Source organism: Crocuta crocuta, unplaced genomic scaffold, assembly GCF_008692635.1.
Source record: "Crocuta crocuta isolate KB4526 unplaced genomic scaffold, BGI_CrCroc_1.0 scaffold288, whole genome shotgun sequence".
Lineage (NCBI taxonomy): Eukaryota > Metazoa > Chordata > Mammalia > Carnivora > Hyaenidae > Crocuta > Crocuta crocuta.
In genome coordinates, this window is record NW_027532607.1 from 4,217,085 (window position 1) to 4,236,813 (window position 19,729).

General features: G+C 52.6%; 1 protein-coding gene across 1 annotated transcript; it reads right to left on the reverse strand.

The window, feature by feature from the left end:
• Positions 1-1,446: 1,446 nt before the first annotated feature.
• Positions 1,447-12,403, reverse strand: CACNG1 (calcium voltage-gated channel auxiliary subunit gamma 1). The gene is made up of 4 exons (XM_077780455.1): positions 12,169-12,403; positions 2,727-2,801; positions 1,826-1,945; positions 1,447-1,691 (listed from the first exon to the last, which is right to left on the reverse strand). The coding sequence occupies exons 1-4, from the start codon at positions 12,401-12,403 to the stop codon at positions 1,447-1,449; spliced, it is 675 nt and encodes a 224-aa protein (XP_077636581.1).
• Positions 12,404-19,729: the final 7,326 nt, after the last annotated feature.

A 19,729-nucleotide genomic window follows, 5' to 3' on the forward strand; every position in this document is an offset into this window, starting at 1 on the left:
CAGTTCATCCTGGACTCTTCCCTATTGTTAAAGTCGATGACTGATTACAATCTGCCCCTGCCACCTGAGTGACTTTGTTTTTCTTTGACAGTTTCAATAAAACTTTATTTTCAGACACTGAAATTGAAATACTTTCCAAATGTCATAAAATATTCTTCTTTTGATTTTTAAAAGCCATTTAAAATTGTAAAAAAAAAAAACCCAAAACCAAAAACACCACTGTTCTTAGCTTGGGGCCTGGCTGACAACAGGTGGTGGGCGAGGTCAGGCCCACAGGCTGTAGTTTGCAAGCCCTGCTACAGAAGAATTAGCGCAACAGACTTCCGGTGCCAGTATGGGGTACGGAGCACGTGGATCTTCTTTGCCAACTGTGTCTGACTTAACGTTTCTGAGTGCTGGGTAAATATGGTGGGATTCTGGAAGGTTGAAGAGCGCCAATTAATGACATTCCGCGTAATCCTAAGTGTCTAACTGCTAAGCCCGGCTTCCTGACGTTCCTTGTAACAAAAATCCAGGGTCTGAAATCAGACACGTGTGGTTGTGGAGTTCGGCTGCTGTGTTAGCACTTGGATGCCAGCGTGCCCGGGCTCTGGAAATAACCCCTCCTTATTTTGAACACCCTCGCCTAGTCAGATGGTCTCTGGTTTCTCCCAAAGAAGATCTCAGGGTCCAGAGATCCAAGCTGGAATTCAGAACCTCTAAGTTTTATTGGTAAACAGGACCTCATCGCCCTCTCCAGCTCTCCGCAAAAGTCCCTGACATGCCCCCGGGGGGGCGGGGGATGGTGGGGACTTGCTTTCCTTTCTCCTTCAGGGTCATGGGGCCCCTGGGGCGTGGTCAGGAATCCAAGCAATTTCTGTGCAAGGTGCAAGGAAAAAAAATACGTGTTCAAAGAGCTTTTATTTCAAACCACAGTCAGGTTCCACGCAGTTAAAAAAAAAAGTGCTCCTCGGGCATCTTGGAAACCAAGGAGGGGACGTTCAGTTCACTGGAAAGGGTGTATCTTGTCCCAGAGAAGGAGGAAGTGGTTGGCCCTGGGGCCAAAGCCCAGAATTGGTAAATGAGCACAAGGCGTCCCTACGGGGCTAACAGAGGGCAACCGGGCCCAGCTTATCAAAGACACCTGGCTCAGTGGGGACAACTGTGACCTCCTGGGGAAGGTCTCCCTCACCTGTGCACCTGCGAGCCTTGCCTTGCCTGCCTCCCTCCCACGTGGGCAAGTCAGGGTCAGGTCCACTCGCTGGATTCCCGGGGGGAGCCTGTCATAGCCCAGAGAAGGGCTCAGAGAGAGCAGCGGCGGCGGTGGCTGTCGTGGGGTAGGTGGGACCGGGGAGAGGTGAAGCTCCTGCCTCCTGTCTAGAACGTTCTGGGCCAGGCTCGGCTTCCCGAGGGGAAAGCCCCAATGNNNNAACGGCAGGGGGGGGGGGGGGGGGTGGTCCTGGAGGGCTAGTGCTCGGGCTCGGCGTCCATGCAGGACTCCCAGGGGTTCTGGGGCATTCGAGGCAGGGAGAAGAGCAGCAGGGCCAGGCCGCCGAGGAAGAGGAGGATGAAGGCAGAGCAGGCGCAGGCGAAGGACCAGGAGTAGTAGTACTCGATCCAGGCGGTGTGCTCGCTGTCGATCATGCGCTTCACCGACTGCCGCGTGACCTCCACCGACACGAAGATGCACAGACCTGCGGGCCGAGGCTGGCCTTCAGGGCCCCCTGCCCAGACCGCCCCCTCCCCGGGCCCAGCGGCCGCGCCTCTTCCCTCGCTCGCTGCGTTAGCAAAGCGCGGGGCAGTCACTACCCTCCCTCCCCCCACACTGTGCCAGGCACACGGAGGCNGGACGCCGGCCTCAGCAGGTAATCCCGCTTCTTCCTGAAGGACAGAAGCGCGCAGCTGGTCCCCATGATGATGAAGCCGAGGCTGAAGACGGCGATGGCGGCGGCCGAGATGCTGTACTCTGCGGGACAGAAGGGCAGGTGCGGCTGGAGGGGTGGGGGTGGAGGGCGCAGTGCCGCGCGCCCTTGCGCCCATTTCACTGGAGAGCACACTGAGGTTCCCAGGCGAAACCCTTCTCCCAGAGTCACGCGGCGGGTCAGGGGCTGGGCCGGGGTGGCAACAGACCTTCCCTTCCCACGCCCTGCGTGGGGCCCTGCGCTGCGGGTCCCAACCTCCGGGGGAGGGAGGGGGGCAGAGGCCTGTGAAGCCGGCGGGAGCCATGTGGCCGGAGACCTTTCTGGAACGGAAAGCTTCCTGCGAGCCATGGGGCAGATGGCTTTGGGTGGTCTGGCCTGGGACACCAAGCGGCCGCGGGAAGCGTGGCTTGTCGCAGGGCCGCGCGCGTGATCGTGTGCGTGTGTGCGTGCGCGCAGTTTGCGGCACGTGGGGATCTTGCCGAGGGAGTGTGCGAGCTCACACGCCGTGCAAGGGGTCTTCGCGCACGTGCCGAGGTGCTTCCGGGAAGGCCCCCGGGGCGCACATGCTCCCGGACCNTGCGCCACCAGCCCTGAAAACCCGTGCAGGGGCTCTGAGGACTCGTTCCAGTTCCCCGTCGCTCCCGCCTCCCTAGGCCCGGTGGGAAGATGTACTCCTTCTGCGGGCAGGTGTGGGGCACCGGGAACNTTGCCATCCAGGTACCAGGTAAGGGAATCCTTTGTGCCCAGTGATTTTCTGGCTCCGCAGCCTGTGACAGAGGTCGCCCTCCCCTCCCCTCCCCTCCCTGATTTCCCCCAGAGGCTCACCTTTCTGAGTAGTGACTTCGAAGATCTCTGAGGTCTCGCCTGGGTTAAAATGCCTGAAGTAGGAACAGTTTTTCTCTGCAAAGGAGGGAGGCGGCCTGTGAGTTGAGAGATGGGGGCTGCAGCCCGGCCAGAGGCTCCAGGAAAAGAGGGCGGTCAAGGTCGATTTCACCTTGAATCGGGGCTGAAACACACATGTTTCTCGGACCCTTAGACGAAAATTTCAGTAGGGGAAGGGGGTTAAGAAGCCGTCTTGGGGCGTCTGGGTGGCGCAGTCGGTTAAGTGTCCAACTCTCCCTCCTCGTGTCATGATCTCAGGTTGGTGAGTTTGAGCCCTGCTGACAGTGCAGAGCCTGCTTGGGATTCTCTCTCTGCCCCTCCCCTGCTTGTGTGCTCTCTCTCTCTCTCTCAAAATAAATAAACTTAATTTTTTTTTTTTAAGAAGCCAAGAGATCTTCAGGAAGCAAAGGCTGACGCTGACAAGTGGGCATATAGTACTGTGGGTACTCAGCCCATTAGACAGATGGGATAACTGAGGCTCAGCGCTCAGTTTGTCAGGGGGTACAGGGAAGACCATCAACAAAGGGCCAAATTGTGTTTCTCACCTGGGGCTCATTCTGCCCCCCAGGAGACGTGGGGCAAAGTCTGGAGACATTTTTGGTGTTACAGCTGGCAGGCGTGCTAGTGGGTAGAGAGAAGCCAGGAATACTGCTCAACGGCCTACAGCTTCGGACAGCCTTGCACAACATAGAATTGACCCGCCCCAGTATATCAATATAGCAGAGGCCGAGAAAGCCTGGTCACACCAAAATCTAGGGCTGTGTTTTCTGTCACTATCCAGGTCCATTCTGACACACTGGGACTGATGGGGAAGGATGTTTTTCAAAAGCTTTCCAGAAGATTCTGATGTTCCGCCACTTTGGGAAGCCCTGTTCCCTTAAAATGCCCCACAAAGAGCCTTTCTGAGTAGGTCATCTGGATGGACTTGGGTGCAGCGTAGAGACCTCCATTCAAGGGCCAAATGTGACCATATGTCTTTTCATTGGGCCCTTGACACCGTGGCCCAGACAACACTTCCCGGCGAGCTGTTTGTTCTACATCATAAATGTCAGAAAAGCCACAGAAGATTTGTGAACAGCGGGACCGAAAATCTGGATCTGATGGTGGGGGGCCAGGGGAAGGACCCAGAACAAAGAAATTCATGCTGGTTTTAAATACAATTTCAGGCATAATTTCTCTTCCATTTTTCTCCTTTAATTTCTCTTGTAACTTGACATACTTTAAAACCAAATGAGTTCTTCTCGCTTATTGAAAACAGTTCAATGTTCTTTACTCCTTCTTTAGGAAGTAGGTGAATGGTTTTTTTAAAAAAATAGTTTCTTAAAAAAAATCAAATTGGGTTGCTTTTTATTTGTGGGATGTCCTTCATTGCTTTCTTTTTCCTGTGGATCCGTGGCCCCTTCACTCCTAGTTTAGATGGTGTATAGTATGTGCATTCATTTCTTCCCTTTTGGGCTACATGTAAATTACGAGAATACGATTATTGATGTCTGTTCCTTGTGGAAGTGAACTTGAGGTGTTTCCAAAGTCCTAGCTTTCATTGGGATGCAGGCTTTCTTCTGTCTGACTTAAATCATCTTATTGCCACTTAAGCCTATGGCCTCCCACTCTTTCCCCCGACCCCCAACATCAGGGTTATTGCTACTCCCTGGCGGAGAAAGGAAATGACCCCTGGAGATGAGCCTGTTTTAGCAGCAGTAAATGTTCTGAGAGGTAAACAGCCTTGTCTTTGAGCTTCTATATTTAAATCACTTTCCTTTCGAGCGGAGTTACCTGGGGTGTCTAACTGCCGGCGGTGATGTCAGAATTAATGCTGCGTTTTTCTCTCTCACAGCTTCCGGTGCTATTTTAAAGCACAATGCAACCCTCTTCTATTTGTTAGATTATTAGCTATAGATGCTCTTGAATCACTGCTTCAGAATGGCTCGTGCTATGTCGTAAGTCTCCATGTGTCTCCCTCTGGACAAAGGAACATTTCTGTTTCGTTCTTTAAGGGGGCAATTTCGGTTGTCATTGAAAACCCTCTGAAAAGAATTGACTGAATTCAAGTGTGTTTCACGGTCAGCTGCTTCCCTGACCACTCGCAATCTGAGTTAAAAGCCTTGGGAGCAGAGGGCTGTGAGATAAAGGCCTGTCGGAGCCTGGCTGGAGCGCAGTTCTCTGGCGGTTCTGGGCCACTGAGGCAACTCTTTCACAGGTCCTGTTTGCGTATCAGCCTCCACCGGGTCACCGCCAGGCTCCGCTCTTGACAGACAGACCACTGCCTGCAGAAACCCTCTTAGCTCAGCCCCAGAGTGGGGCGCTGGCTGGGGAGACCAGCCTGTGCATTTTCTAGGGGAGATTTCCTCCTTCAGTGGCCCAAGTGCACGCCTCCCTCATTAAATGATGTCGTGTGCAGGGACGGAGGGTCCCCAGGGAGTGGGGTTCCCGCTCGGGGCATCTGGAAGTCTCAGCTTCTCTCTGATATAGCGGAGCCCAGGGCTTGAGAATGGGTGGGCCAGCCCTGTCCCCTCCCTTGAACTTAGCACACGAGGAAGGCCAATGCCTTCTACCCTGAACCCAGGGGTCATGTCCGCTCCAGGACCCCATGGCTGTCCACGGGAGTCAGCAAGCCCCTTTGTGGTCCCTGATGACTGCAGCAGGGGTGGGGGGACGCGAGACTCTGGGACACGTCCGGCACCAACGAGACACTTGTCCAGGAAAGACCAAGCGGGGCATCTGCCTGTGTCACTCGGGAAACGCCCAGGGCCCTGTTGAGGGGGCAGATTCTGTGCCTGCCCCTTTGTCTGGGTGCTTTGGGTAAACAGAGCATCGAGAGCAACTTGGAAAGGAAAGACATCAGAGAGGGGCTCTGGGTGGGCCACATAGTCACGGGTGAGGGGCTTGGAGGAGAGGGGCAGTGGCAGCTCTGTGACAACTGTGCAGGTTCTGACCTGCCTTTCTGGTACCCCTCCCTGCCTTTCCCCGGCTCCCATCCCAACAATGCAGTGCTCAGGGCTTACAGCTCTAGAAGCAAGTGCTCTGGGTCCAGCCAGGGGAGATGGCAATGTCAGGGTGACGATCTGGGGCCAATAATTAGGAACTCTGGGTTCCTCCAACCTCTTTTGTCTCTGCAAATGGCTTGTGGTGATTTTAATATTTGTCTTTCTGGGGGCGCCTGGGGGACTCAGTCAGTTAAGTGAGTGACTCTTGATTTTGGCCAGGTCATGATCTCTTGGTTCGTGAGTTCAAGTCCCACATCGGGCTCTGCGCTGATAGTGCAGAGCCTGCTTGGGATTCTCTCTCTCTTACCCCTCTCTCTACCCTTCCCCGCTCGCAGTCTTTCTCTCTCTTCCTTCCCCCTGAAAAAATAAACTTAAACTGTATTTCTGTTTCTCTGTATTTCAGAAATGTCTGTCATGAAAAGTCATAAAACTCAGTGGTCTTAAAAGTTAAATGGGGGAGGTGGCTCCTGGGTGTCTCAGTCAGTTGAGCGTCTGACTTCAGCTCAGGTCATGATCTCACGGCTTGTGAGTTCGAGCCCCACACTGGGCTCTGTGCTGACAGCTCAGAGCCTGGAGCCTGCTTCCGATTCTGTGTCCCTTTCTCACTCTGCCCCACCCTTGCTCGTGCTCTCTGTTTTTCTCTCTCTCAAGGATAAATAAAACATTAAAAAAGAAAGTTAAATGAGTTATTCCTTAAAAAATGTGGTGAATTCAGCTATTGAGCTTGACTGGGGTTGGACTATTCTGGCTAACCAAACACTCTGGGTAAAGGAGTGACTACACAGAACTATATCTAACTGTGCCAATTTCAAAGAACCGGAACAGAAGGCACATTCAACTCCAACCTGAACTTGAGTTAATGCAGATATTTCCCTGATTGTTGGGCTAACTTACACGGTTATGGGATGCTTCTGGGTTATCACTGAGAATGTATCAGTGTACCCATGGCTGGCTGATGTACACGTTAATATATTAAAAAATATCTTGTTAACTGATACAAAACCAAGAGAACTAGTGATTTCGGGGTTGGAAAAATATTTCACTTGTTACTTGCATGAATGCCAGGGCTGTCTTGACCCTTTTTGTAAGAGAAGTTCTGGATGCTCCTGGCAGTGGTTTCTCTGTGCTCTGTCTCTCCCTGCCCCTCTGATGGAAGACTTTTATCAAATGGGTTGGACAAATCCCCAAGACCCAACCCTAGAGTGTCAGAGCATTGCTTTTCTATGGGATGGGGGGAAGTCTAGTTGTAGCCTGGGTCTCCAGCATGGGCTCATGTGGATGGGAAAGAAGGCGCCTGAAATCCTTGGGGTCTGTACCATCATGTTTTCATGTGGCTCCAGTCCCTGCACCAAGTGCTGGAAGAGAAGAAGGGCCATAAGGCAGAGGGGTCCTGTGGCAGTCTGTTATCTTAGCCTAAAGAGACAGGGCCCGAGAGAAATAACATTCTACCTAGTCCAAGGTCAGGGGATGACCCCTCTGGGATGATTCACTTGGGCTTTCAGGCAGTCAGCTTCTCCTGACATGGGGGGAGACCTTATTGTCATTCTAAAGGCATTGGAATTGACCTCAGATATCAATCGTGTACATGACAGTCTTTCTAAAACTCTTTGGGTCAGCAGAAAAACCAAATTAGACAATTTATGATCCTTAGAGCCGCCAGCAATCAATGGCCGAATGGGACCTTGAAAAGTGTCCTCTCTTGAACCAGCTCCTGGTCCAGCTTCTTCTAAACCATGCCATGTCAAAGGTTGGCCTCTTCTGTGTTTGTCTGAATCAGCAGCTTTGAGGAGCTGTGTTTGTATGTACAGTGGGCGGTATTGTATGGGACTGGACTGGAGAGGCTTGAGTGTTGAACCTCTACTTGTGAGATGGTTAGCTTTGGGAAGGCCACTCTGAGCCTCGGTTTTCCCACCTGTAGAATGATAATCACCTGTAGAATGACAGCATCCTTACTGGGTTGTTGTAAAGTAGTATAATGTAGTGACCAAGAAGGTGAATTCTAGGGCTGTGATCTCTGGCTACTCTGCCATGGTAATTGTGTGACCTTGGTCAAGTTACTCAACCTGTCTGTGCCTCATTTTCTTTACTGTTAGATGAGATGATAATAGTGTAGACCTTATAGAGGATTTTGTGAGGGTTAGATGACTGTATATATATTTATATTTGTTGTCCCACTGCCTTATGGCCTCCATGATTTCTGGGAAAATATCAGCTGTAAGTCTTACTAAGGATCTCTTGTATGCGAAAAGTCATTTCTTTCTCCTTCCAGGATTCTGTGTCTTTATCTTTTAGCAGTTCTGATTATGATGTGTCTAGGTGTGGATTTATCCTACGGGAACTGATTAAGCTTTGTGGGTTTGTAGATTAATGTTTTTCGTCAAATTTGGAAACTTTTCAGCCATTATTTTTCATACATCCTTCCTGCTCCTTTCTCTCTCTCTCTCTCTGTCTCCTCTCCTTCTGGGACCACCATTCTGTGTACATTGGTTCATCTGATACTATTCCACATATCTCTGAGGCTCTGTTCATTTTTCTTCATTCTTTTTCTTTTCTTGTCTGTTCTTCACACCAGCTAATCTCAACTGATCTGTCTTCAAGTTCACTTATTCCTTTTTGTGCCTGCTCAGATCAGCTATTGAACCTGCTATTGAGTTTTCCATTTCAATTATTGTAGTTTTCAACTTTAGAATTTCTGTTGGGTCCTTTTAAAACGATTTCTATCTCGTTATTGATATTCTTTGTTTCATGAGACATCATTCTCATCTTTAGTTCTTCAGGCTTTGTTTTGTTGTTGTTCTTTGAATGTATCTAAAATAGCTGATTTAAAGTCTTTAAGTGCAGTATCTGGCTTTCTTAAGGATCTGTTGACTGGTTTTATCCCCCCTGTATATGGACCATACTTTTTTATGTCTTTGCATGTCTTGTGAATTTTTTTTAATTTAAAATTTAAATTCAGGGGCACCTGAATGGCTCAGTCAGTTAAGTGACTGAATCTTGATTCTGGCTCAACCACTCTTTGATCTGTGAGTTCCAGCCCCACATCAGGCTCTGCAATGACAGTGCAGAGTCTGCTTGGTATTCTCTCTCTCTCCCTCTCTCTCTCTCTGTCCCTCCCCTGCTCTTGCTTGTGCTCTCCCTCTCTCTCAAAATAAATAAATAAACATCAAAAAAATAAAATAAAATTTAAATTTAAAGCTGGAAAATGTGAATAATATAATGAGCAACTCTGGAAATCAGAGTCCCCCCACCCCATGCCCGCTTCCGCAGGGTTTGCTCTCGTTTGCTCTTTGTTACTGTTTGTTTAGTGAATTCTCTTAATTAACTTTGTAAAGTCTGCATTCTTTGTCACGTGTGAACACCGAAATCTCTGCTCAGTTAGCTTGGCAGTCAACTCACGTTGGGTAAAATGCCTGGAACTGGTACATCTCCCAGTCTTCACTGAGGGGCTAAGCAGAGAGCTAAGCATTCCACCAAGCAGCCTCCATCTCTGCCTTAGCCTTCCCTTCCTGCTTACCCACAGCCTCAGGATCAGCCCGAGGTGAGCACCGAGGACCCTTTCAGGGCTTTCCTGTGCACCATACAGTGCTGTGCATGCACGTGGCCTTCTAAATTCTCAGGAATAGGATGGAGCTTTCCAAACCACCTCTGGATATCTCATTCTCCAGTTTTTTGCTTAGCCGATTGTTTGCCCTAACTGGGGTCTACTGTCCTAGGAAGTTATGCTATTAAACAATTGTTTTCTAGTTGTTTTTGACAAATGTCCCCTTGGAAAAAGACTGTTTGCACCGGATGAGCTCAGCATCAGGTCAAGTAAAGACAGCCTTGCAAGGGGGTCTTCCAGGGAACCAGCAGACAGATCCAATAGCGACAGTTCTCTAGGAATGAGATCCATCCTGTCTGTCCCCTCTGAGGGTTTCCAGGCTGCCCAATTTTCAGTTTGTGAGCTGTTGGTTTTCAAGGCTATGACAGGGTTGGGGAGTCGGGGGACAGTAATAGAGCAGGTTAAAGTGCCACAAAACTCACCACTCTAACTGAGATTCACCTATTTTTCTTGAACGAGCACTTGCTGGATTGCTACGAGATTGGTTCATTTCCAGCATTCTGAGAAAGTTTATTCTGACCATTTGGGCCAAAGTTCTCATTGTATTTATGGAGAAGAGGATTTTTGGAGATTCTTAGTCTGTCATTTCTTCTGATGTCATTCAAAATTAAACTATGAGGGCACCTGGGTGGCTCAATCGGTTGAGCGTCTGACTTCAACTTAGGTCATGATCTCACAGTTCATGAGTTCGAGCCCTGCATTGGGCTCTCTGCTCTTAGCTCAGAGCCTGCATCGGATCCTCAGGCCCCCCTCTCTCTCTGCCCTTCCCCCACTCATGTTCTCTTTCTCTCTCTCTCTCTCTCTCTCAAATAAATAAACATAAAATTTTTTTTTACAAAGTTAAAATATGGAAGGCACTTAAAACAATACTTGGCAGATGGTGTGATATTCGTGTTTGTGGTTATTATTATTGCTATTAATAATAATTGAGAGAACATATATGAGCTCTAGTCCTCTTTCTAGAAAAGAGCAATCCCACAGAAAAGGTGGGTGGGGAAAGAAAAAGATGTCCATCTGCAGAGAAAGGAGAAGGGAGAAAGCAGGAACATACTTCAGAAGCTTGTTGGGGAAGGGCCCGGCTCACAAGTGTGGGAGGTAGGGTTCCCTCGGGCCAGAGCAAGGAGGCATAGAGATAGACTCTGCCTTGTCAGGCTCAAAGCCAAACCATGCCTGCTGGTCCTCTACTAGTTTGTCTCTTCCTTGTATGGACTTGCCTCGCCTCCCTGCTCATCTGCTCTGTAAATTCACCAGACTTTAAAAGGTAGGGCCTCTGAGGACAGATGGACAGGACCATAACATGCATTCCCATGCGTGGCCCGTAGAGAATCGGCCTCGCCCTGCCCTGCCCTGCGCTGCCCTGCCCTGCCCTGCCCTGCCCTGCCTGGGGAATTGGCTGGATGATGCATCTGTTTACGGGTGTGCTCGGCCGTGGCTGAGGGGCATGCGAGCCTTGCGATACCCGTCAAGCACATGTCCACGTCTGTTAAAGAAGTCAGCCCCGGGGCTCAGTGTTTCTAAGACAGCTGGGTATTTACAAGTCTTCTGAGTATCTAGGGGGTGTGAACAAGGCAGAGGTTTCCCAGAGCCAGCAGGAGGGGAAGGAGGAGGCAAAGGAGAAGTGGGGGAATGGGGTTTGGGCTCCTCTGTCCCACACACAGCCTGCAAGGCTTCCGGGGACTTAGCCGTGACTTCCTTGAAAAGCAGGGTTCGGCGAACACCCAGTCTGATGGCGGACGGAATACTTCTGAAAACCAGGTGGGACACCGCACTCAGCCTGGTCCATTGCCCCCTTAGAGTGATATTTGGAAGCCCTGGAAGGGACTGATGCTGCTGAGCCCAAGCACCAAGCACAAGTTACAATATCCTTTGTTGCCCCCGTGGCCACTGGGGCGTCGTGGGCAGTGTGTGACTGGAGCCCAGACCTTCGATTCTCCACACAAGGCACTTTGCTCAGCATGTGCTGTTCGCCATGAATGCAGGAGGCCCCACATTTGCGGAGTAGACTGGTCCCCCTAATACCAGGTATTCTTCACAAGGAGCTGCCCTTTGATGTGCAGCTCAGCCACATAGTAGGAACTAGAGGAGTGCGCCTAAGCCGCAGCGGGAGGAAAGGCTTCCCAGCCCTGAAGGGGTCTGAGCTAAGAGGGGATGTGCAAGAGCGATGGTGCCGACAAGAAGCGGGTGGCTCATCTACAACCAGGTACCGCCTTACAGGTGTGTGACCAGTGCAGCCAGCCAAGGCCCCGCACACAGAAGGGACTCCATGCCTCACTGCCGCCATCTTGAAATTCTTAAAAACCATTACAAGGAGCCCCACGTTTTCATTTTGCACTACGCCCTGTACATGCTGTGGCCGATCCTGCCTCACACCCAGCCTGGAGGCTGGGGAGTGACGTGCCAACCGCACGTGTCCCTTCAGCGCGAGGCTGTAGGGTCACTGAGCCCGTCTGTGCAGGGGGACAGCAGGGCCACGCACACCCAGAAGAGGGGCCGCCGCGGGGGCCGGGAGCCTCTGGTCTGGTAGATCCACGGATTCCTTCATGAGCCTTGGGTCCCACCTGTGCAGCCCTTTGCTCTGGGTGAAAAGTCCGAGGCCTCAGCAAGACGGAAGTAGCTAAAGACAAACGCCCTCATTTTATAAGTCGTCTCTGGCCTCCAGTAGGACACATGTGATTCGGATCTCTTCCCTGGGCACAGGGAGGGGGGTGGGCGCTCTTCCTGGGCTTTCCCACGGACACCCTTTCCAGGGGGATGAGGGAGGGCAGGAGGCGGGCGCGGGGTCAGAGAGTGGGTACGTTACCCCCAGGCAGGGAGATGGGTCCGCAGGTCTTGTCCTTGCTGTCCGTCATGACAATACGCTTGATGCAGATCCGCCAGAGGCCGAAGTGGGCCGCCTCGCAGGTGGCGTTGTGGTGCTCCACCTCGGGGCTCAGCACCGCCCAGTGGTCAGTCACCACGGCCACCATGGCCAGCACGACGCCCACCAGGATGCAGAAGAGGGTCGCGCGGACCTTCGGTGCTTTGGTCTGGGACATGGCGGTGGCGGGGGAGCGGGCGCCCTCGGCACGGCCCGGTGGCGGTGTCTCCCGGGCAGGTGGCAGCCAGGCCGGGGAGGTGGCGGCGATTATCAAGCTGGGGCTGGACGCTAAGTTTAGTGTGTCCGGCTGAGCCAGAGGGGGCTGGCCTTGGGGCTGAGGGACACCAGACGGGACTGAGCAGCTGTCCAGACGTGTCAGGGGCCTGAGGGAGGCTTCTATTAATGCACTTCTCGGGCATGTCACCAAGGATAGCTTCTCCTCAGGTTTCAGGACTTTCTTTCCCTCCTGGGACCAGAAATACCTTCAGGAGAGGCAAGGAAAGACGGCTCTAGATATTGACTCAAGACCTCCATGATTGGCAGCCCCGAATACCTGAGCTGGAGGCAGTGAGGGGCAGGCCACAGTGGGAACCTGCTTGCTCTGGGCTGCAGGATAAGGGGACATTGTGGGTGAGGGCAGGGGACCCTGGGGACACAGGTGCCACAGCATTGTGCTCTCATACTGGGCAGACCAGTCACCAGTGGGGGAGGGGGGATGAGTGGGTCCTTGTCCTGGGAGTCTGGAGGACCCCGGACCCTGCCCGGGGACACGTTGGGGATCCCACCTCCCAGGCTTTAGCCTCAAACCCTCTCCCATCCCCAACCTGCAGGAGGATTTCAGGTGTTTCCTGGGCCTGGCATTGCCCAGCGCTGTGCCCGGATGAAAATGGTGATTCCTTTTCGGCTTTCCTCCCATCCCCCCTGCTGGGCCCAGAAGAAAAGCTCTGGGGTTGGCAAGTCTTTAACACCTTTCCAATACTCGCCAGCCAGAGAATGGCTCAGAGAGGACAGAGATTCCGGCGGAACCTGACTGCAGTTTTGTTTTTACCGTCTTAGTTTTACTTCTATTAAAGATTTCATTGACAAAGTAAATGTATTTCAGTACAAAAGGACAGAAGTAGATTGTTCTACAGCCAAAGACTGAGAGGCTGATGGGTGTGTGAATACAGCAGAGGAAAGCTGGGCCGGCCCATGAGCCTCCTCCCCCGTCCTGCGTTCTGCACCCCTTCTTTCTCGGTTTACCAGTTGCCTCTTTTGGGGCCTATCCAAGAGCCTGATGTATGGCCAGAAATAGACCCCTGAGCTGAGCAGGTTTGGAGCTTCAAAATCCTGGCCTCAGGTTGAGGTAGCTTATGGAAGTACTCTGCCTGTGTGTGGAGAAACATGGAGGTGTCCAGCCTAGGAGTCACAGACTGTGAATGGTGATGCCCGTCATGGGAACAGCCCATCTTCCGTGAGTGTTTGCTATCTATCTATCATGTGCTGGGCTGNGAGTGGAGACACAGTCTGTGTCTAGGAGTCACAGACTGTGAACGGTGATGCCCGTCATGGGAATAGCCCATCTTCCGTGAGTGTTTGCTATCTATCTATCATGTGCTGGGCTGAGCCTTTCCATGACACTGTATTTAAGCTTCACACCACTCCATAAGGTGAGTGCAAGGATCACATCCATTTTACAGGTAAGGATACAGAAGCAACTTGCCCAAGGTCACGCAGCTGGTAAACGGGGAAGCCAGAGTCCAAACTCAGAAGCAATGGTTGGAGCCAGGAGGAATGGTCAAAATCTATTGCAATTACAGGGGAGCAAAAGCATCCTTTTCCTCTGCCCTTCCAAGTTCTTGGCTCGGGCTCCCGTAACAACAGAAACACATAGAGGGGCGCCTGGGGGGCTCGGTTTGTTGAGCGTCCGTCTTCAGCTCGGGTCACGATCTCGCGTTATGCGAGTTCGAGCCCCGCGTTGGGCTCTGTGCTGACAGCTCAGAGCCTGGAGCCTGCTTCAGATTCTGTGTCTCCCTCTCTTTCTGCTCCTCCCCTGCTCACGCTCTTTCTTTCTCTCTCTCTCTAAAAAATGATTAAATGTAAAAAAAAAAAAAAAACCACACAAACTTATTTCCTAGAAGTTTTCCATGACATGTGAGCCTTGGCATGGGAAACGAAGACCCTCAAAATGGTTAAATCTGAGTGTGTTTATGCTGGTGGGAAGAGGAGCAGAAAGCGGTGGAAAACTATCATAGGAAAATGGAAAGCTAGGAACTAAGAGTGGTAAACTAGGGAAGCAGCCAAGTCTATTCATTTAGATAGATCTCTCTTGGGGTCTTGGGGAGACGGGAACTCCTTTCCTCTGGGTTCATGAAGGGCGTCTCCCACATGAGGGTCTTGTGAGTGGCTTCAGGGCAGACCGGTGGGGCGGCGTCCTGGCCCGTTCCTCAAATCCCTTCCACCTAAAATATTCAGTAGGCTGGGGAGCCGTAATTTGGAGTAATGTGTCCTGAGCCCCATCGGGACTGAGAGGAGGGAGCCGCAGCCTCGGAAGAGGGTGCGCGGAGCCAGGACTGCCCTGCGAACAAGCCCAGAGCTGAGGCCTCGCTCCTGCCTGCAGCAGTTAGAGCTCACCTCCCAGGCTGCAGACCAGCCTCCCATCCAGGTTATAACCTCCTGAGAGCTTCTCCCTCCTCTGTGCTCCCCTTCCCTCCCTGCCTCCTGCCTGTGTCCCCCGGTGGGGGCTGGCCCCCTGACTTTCTGTGTCCAGCTTTCTGTGTCCAGGCAGGCGGGCCCTTTCCAGGGCACCCAGAGCACCTGAAGCAGAGGCCTGGCACAGGACCCCGGCCCATCACATGGCCCGTGGGCCCCGCTTCAAGCGCCAGGCACCTGGGGTACCCCCTGGGGGGCGTGGGGTAACCTGAGGCAGACCCACTGTGTGCCAGGTGCACAAGTGAAGCAGCAGTCGGCGGGCGAGAAGAAGGTTCCGGTGGTTTAAGACAGAATATCTAGAAAGAAGCACTGTATTACTACTTAGTTTCAGCACTACCGGTAGATCGGAAGTCGTTTGAAGAAACAGCGATGTAGTTCGAATTTCCTGGTGCGGTGGGGGTGGGCACCCTGAGCTCTCCAATGCGGGAGCCGCCGAAGGCCTTGGGAAGGGCGCTGAGTGGGGCCTGGCCCGTGGGGTCCACTCAGCATCACCAGCAACAACAGGCCACACTGCAGGCCCATCACGGGGCCGGGTTGCACCTTCCCTCAGTGGGGGTGTTGAGGGGGGGCAGGCCTGAGCAGCATGGGGGGCAGAGCATGAAAGTTGGACGGCCTCTTCCTTTTGAAGTCCTCTTGGTGTGAATCTGCCACGATGTGGGTGACTGCAGGGGTGTGTGGGTGAGTCTCTCCCCCCCCCCCGCCCCGTGCCTAAAAGCTCCTTCACACAGACCTTTTCTGCTCTTCAAGGCCACTGCCAGGCTGCCTGTGCGGCTCTCTGGAACCTTGCCGGGCCAGGGAAGGGGCTCCGTGGATGCCGGTGTTTGGTGGGGACCCTGGGCTGGGGGACGCCGGCACCCTCTGCGGGGACCCTCCCCGTTCCAGGGCGTGGGAAGGAGGGCTTCCCGGCAGCGGGACCCAGCCTGCCAGGGACCAGAGCCTGCTCGACCCAGCCGGGCTCCCCGGGACTCATCAGCCCCTCTAAGCCGCCCTCCCATGTCTATAAATGAGGGCAATGCCGGCTGTCCGGGGAGCTGGCAGCCGTCAGAGATAATGCTCTTTACTGGCTTAGCCCGTGTTAGGTGCTGTGGACAGAATTATGTACCCTGCTAAATTCTCATGTTGAAATCCAAACCCCAATGTGACAGTATCTGGAGGTGGGACCTTTGGGCAGTGATTAGTTTCGATGAGGTCAGGAGAATGGGGCCGCCGTGATGGAATTAGCGTCCTTCAAAGACGGGAGACCAGAGGGCTTGTTCTGTCATTTTCTCTGCCACATGAGGACCCAGCGAGAAGGTAAAACCCAGGAAGAGGGCTGTTCCCAGAACCCTGTTCTAAGTCTTCTAGCCTCCAGAACCATGCGAAAATAAATTTCTTTTTTGTTTTTTTAAATGTTTATTTTTGAGAGAGAAAGAGAGACAGTGCATGCACAAGCAGGGGAGGGTACAGAGAGAGAGGGAGACGCAGGATCCCAAGCAGGCTCCAAGCCGTCAGCACAGAGCCGGATGTGGGGCTCGAACCCACGAACTGTGAGATGGTGACCTGAGCCAAAGTTGGGCTAACTGTGCCGCCCAGGTGCCCTGAGAAAATAAAGTTCTGTTGTTTAAGTCAGTCTATGGTATTTCGTTACAGTGGCCTGAGCTAACGTAGGCAGCTGATTTGGGGTGGCTCGTGTTATTATTATTACTGTTTACAGAACACAGATGGGCCGGCTTTCTCTGATGGGCTCTAAGCTTCTGGACAGTGAGACCCTCTATTATGGACGTATTCTGGGCGCCCTCAGAGGACATCCCCAGATCTGAGCCCAGAGTGGGATCCTCACAGATGTTTATTGAGTGACTGATGGCTGGCTGGCTGGACAGATGGACTGAAAGAAGAAAGCGACAGAAGCTCAAATAATTTGCCCCACCAGATGGTCCAGAGGACCAGAGGACTTTTCTATGTGGCTTGAGGCCACAGGGACATTAGAAATGGCAGCTGGACAGACCCAGGACAGCTCACAGCAATGGCTAATTTACCTCAAGGCGCTGAGGGACACCCTAGGAGAGCATCATCATTGTTTCTGTGGCCAAGTTCAAAAGGAAGCAGCATCCTGCCAGCCAACATTTGCCACAATCTTTGGATGTGCCGCACTCAGCTAATCGGGAGTTTTGTCTCTATTTTACTCATCCAGATGAACCAGTTTTCATTTGTCCCAAATGACTGCTCTTTTCCCAAGAAGGACCAGGGAAAGAAAACATCTCCCAGAGGTGGACCTCATTGGGAGCTGGGGCCAGGGCACGCCTGGGAGGGGCTGAATAAGTCCTCTTCGGCAATGTGCTGATCCAATTTTGAGCTCAGCCTTAATTAGGCTGCGAAATGGCCTTGGGCGTTTGATCTTAAGATACTATAAAAAAAGCACGGTGTCACCCAATGGGTCCAACCTCTTTATACCCACTTCATCTGCCTCCCTGCACCGTTCAACTCAGACCCTTTGTTGCATCAGGGTTGCTGCCCCTGATTCCATCCTGCGAGCCCAGGGGACCCCCGAACTCTGCCGTCCTCGAGACCTGCGATCGCTCCATTCTGACCTCTGCTACGGTCATCATGTCTCCCCTGACTCTCCTTTATACGGACACTTGTGATGACTCCGGGCCACCCAGATAATCCAGGAAAAGCCCCCCATCCCAAGATCCTTACTTTAATTACATCTGCAAAGTCCCTTTTACCATGTGAAGTGACATATTGGCAGGTTCCAGGGATTAGGACTCGGGCATCCTTGGAGGCCATTATCTGCCTACAGATGCATCGATTTACAATTTGTTTGGTTTTCTCTGGCCTCTAGCTTGCAGCTCGGGTGCAGGAGAAGATGGAAGGTGAGATTAAGAGGGCCGGGGTCTTCCAGGAGGGAAAAGCTAGAAGGCAACGGGGGGCGTCAGCAAGGATGAGCTTCAGTGGTGACTCTTGATGGTCCTGCAACTAGGAAGGTCAATGTAATGGGAGAATTTGGAGAGGTCAAGGCCCTGGGGGGCTTGATGAGGTTTGAGAACAGGTGGAGCGGTGGTAAGGCAGTGAAGGGGCTGGAGCAGTGGCAGCTGTGGTCAGAGAGGGGGATGCTGTCCCTTTAGGTGACAGTGGGGGGCAGTCCAGGGTGGAGCCAAGATCCAGCTTGGAGACAAATGGAGGCGAGAAGGCCGGAGAGCTGTGAGGCCAGGGAGTGGGGGGGTGGTTGGCCCCACAGATGCGGGTGGTGCAGAGGTGCAGGGCTTGGGGTGCAGAGGTGAAGCCTCTGAGAAACACGAAGAGGTGGCCAGGAAGGTGTTTGAGAGACAACCGTGATGAGAAGGGGCTCAGGGTGGTTGACCCCCGGCCCTCAGAGAAGGCTCCGCCCCAGGAGAGTGGAGCAATGATGGTTTGCAGGTGCCAGCACGACCCCTCCCCCTTGCTATGTCAAGTTCAAGGATATGAGTTCATGACCTTCTCTGACCACAGACTTCTGTTCCTGAGGCTGTACTGGCAGTTTTGTTGGAAGCTGCAAGTTTAAAAGTACCTGCATCCAGTGTACCTGCCCCGGTCTTCCTGAGGTGCCTCGGATTCTTTCTCCCTTTGCAGCCCCACACCTCTTGGGACAGAACATGGGGCCGAGCAGCCAGGAATGTTACGTTGGGAACCTGGGCAGGGAGCCCCAGCGGAAGAAGGGACAACTGTCACCAGGAGGACCAGGGGAAGACGTATCCTTGGGAAAGAGGTTGGTTTTATGTGTCCCAGGAGGTGGAAATTTGGGGGGTTCCAGAGGGCACAGTGGAGATGGAGGGTGGCTGAGAGCCCAGCAAGGTACTGGAGAGCCTGGGCGGGGTGGGGGGCTGGCGGTGGGGGAGGGGAGAGTGCATCTTCCAAAAGCGGCCACAGAAGCATTTCCGGGTCCACATATACTTCCAAACCTTATCACTTCCTCATGAACAAGTGCAATCTCTTTCCTCTATCCTTGAAGTCAAGCAGGCTTTTGACAGTCTTCACCCTCAAGGTGCAGCTGAAGTAATGCTGTGTGACTTCTGAGGCTTCTGCCTTTCTCTCTTGCTCCAGGGACACTGGCCCTTGGGCCCAGCCACCATGCTGTGAGGAACCTCAGGCCACCCAGAGAAGCCAGGTGTAGACATTCAGGCTGCAAACTGCAGCTACAGTCTTTGTCAATTGCCCACGTCAACCGCCAGACATGTGAGCAAATTAGCCTCCTGATGATTCCAGCCTCTAACCCTCAAGTGTTCCAGCCAAGGCCCCAGCCACTGTGGAGCAGAGATTAGCCATCCTGATCCTGTCTCTGTCAAGCAGAGATAAGAATCCATGACCATATTTAACGGTTGTTTAACGCCCCTGAGTTCTGATGCAATTTGTTACTCAGCCCTACTGACTGATGCGCTCGGAGGGTGGAAGGAATTCCATTCAGTTTGGCTGAGGGTGCTTAAATGTGAGGCTTGGTGGAATGAAGCAGCCCCAGCCTTTCAAGAGGAACTTGGCACGAAGCTGCTTACTAGCTCCTGGGGAGGGGAGGCCGTTATCATCTCAGCCCAGACATCCAGGTGTGTATGTAGACAAAATCCTGAGTCTATTTCAGGGACAAGGAACTTACCTTTTCATCAGCCTCTAGGATAAATCTGAGCCAGAAGTTCATGGTGAGAACTCACTGGATCTTAACCAAATATATCCTGAGAATCCCAGCCCTGCGGCCCCATTCAGACACCACAAAAGTTCTAGGGAGCAAATAAGTGATGCTCGGCACTAGGACACTGGTTAGAGAGCTGGTGGCATTTCTGTCTACGCAGCCATTATAGATTGCGCC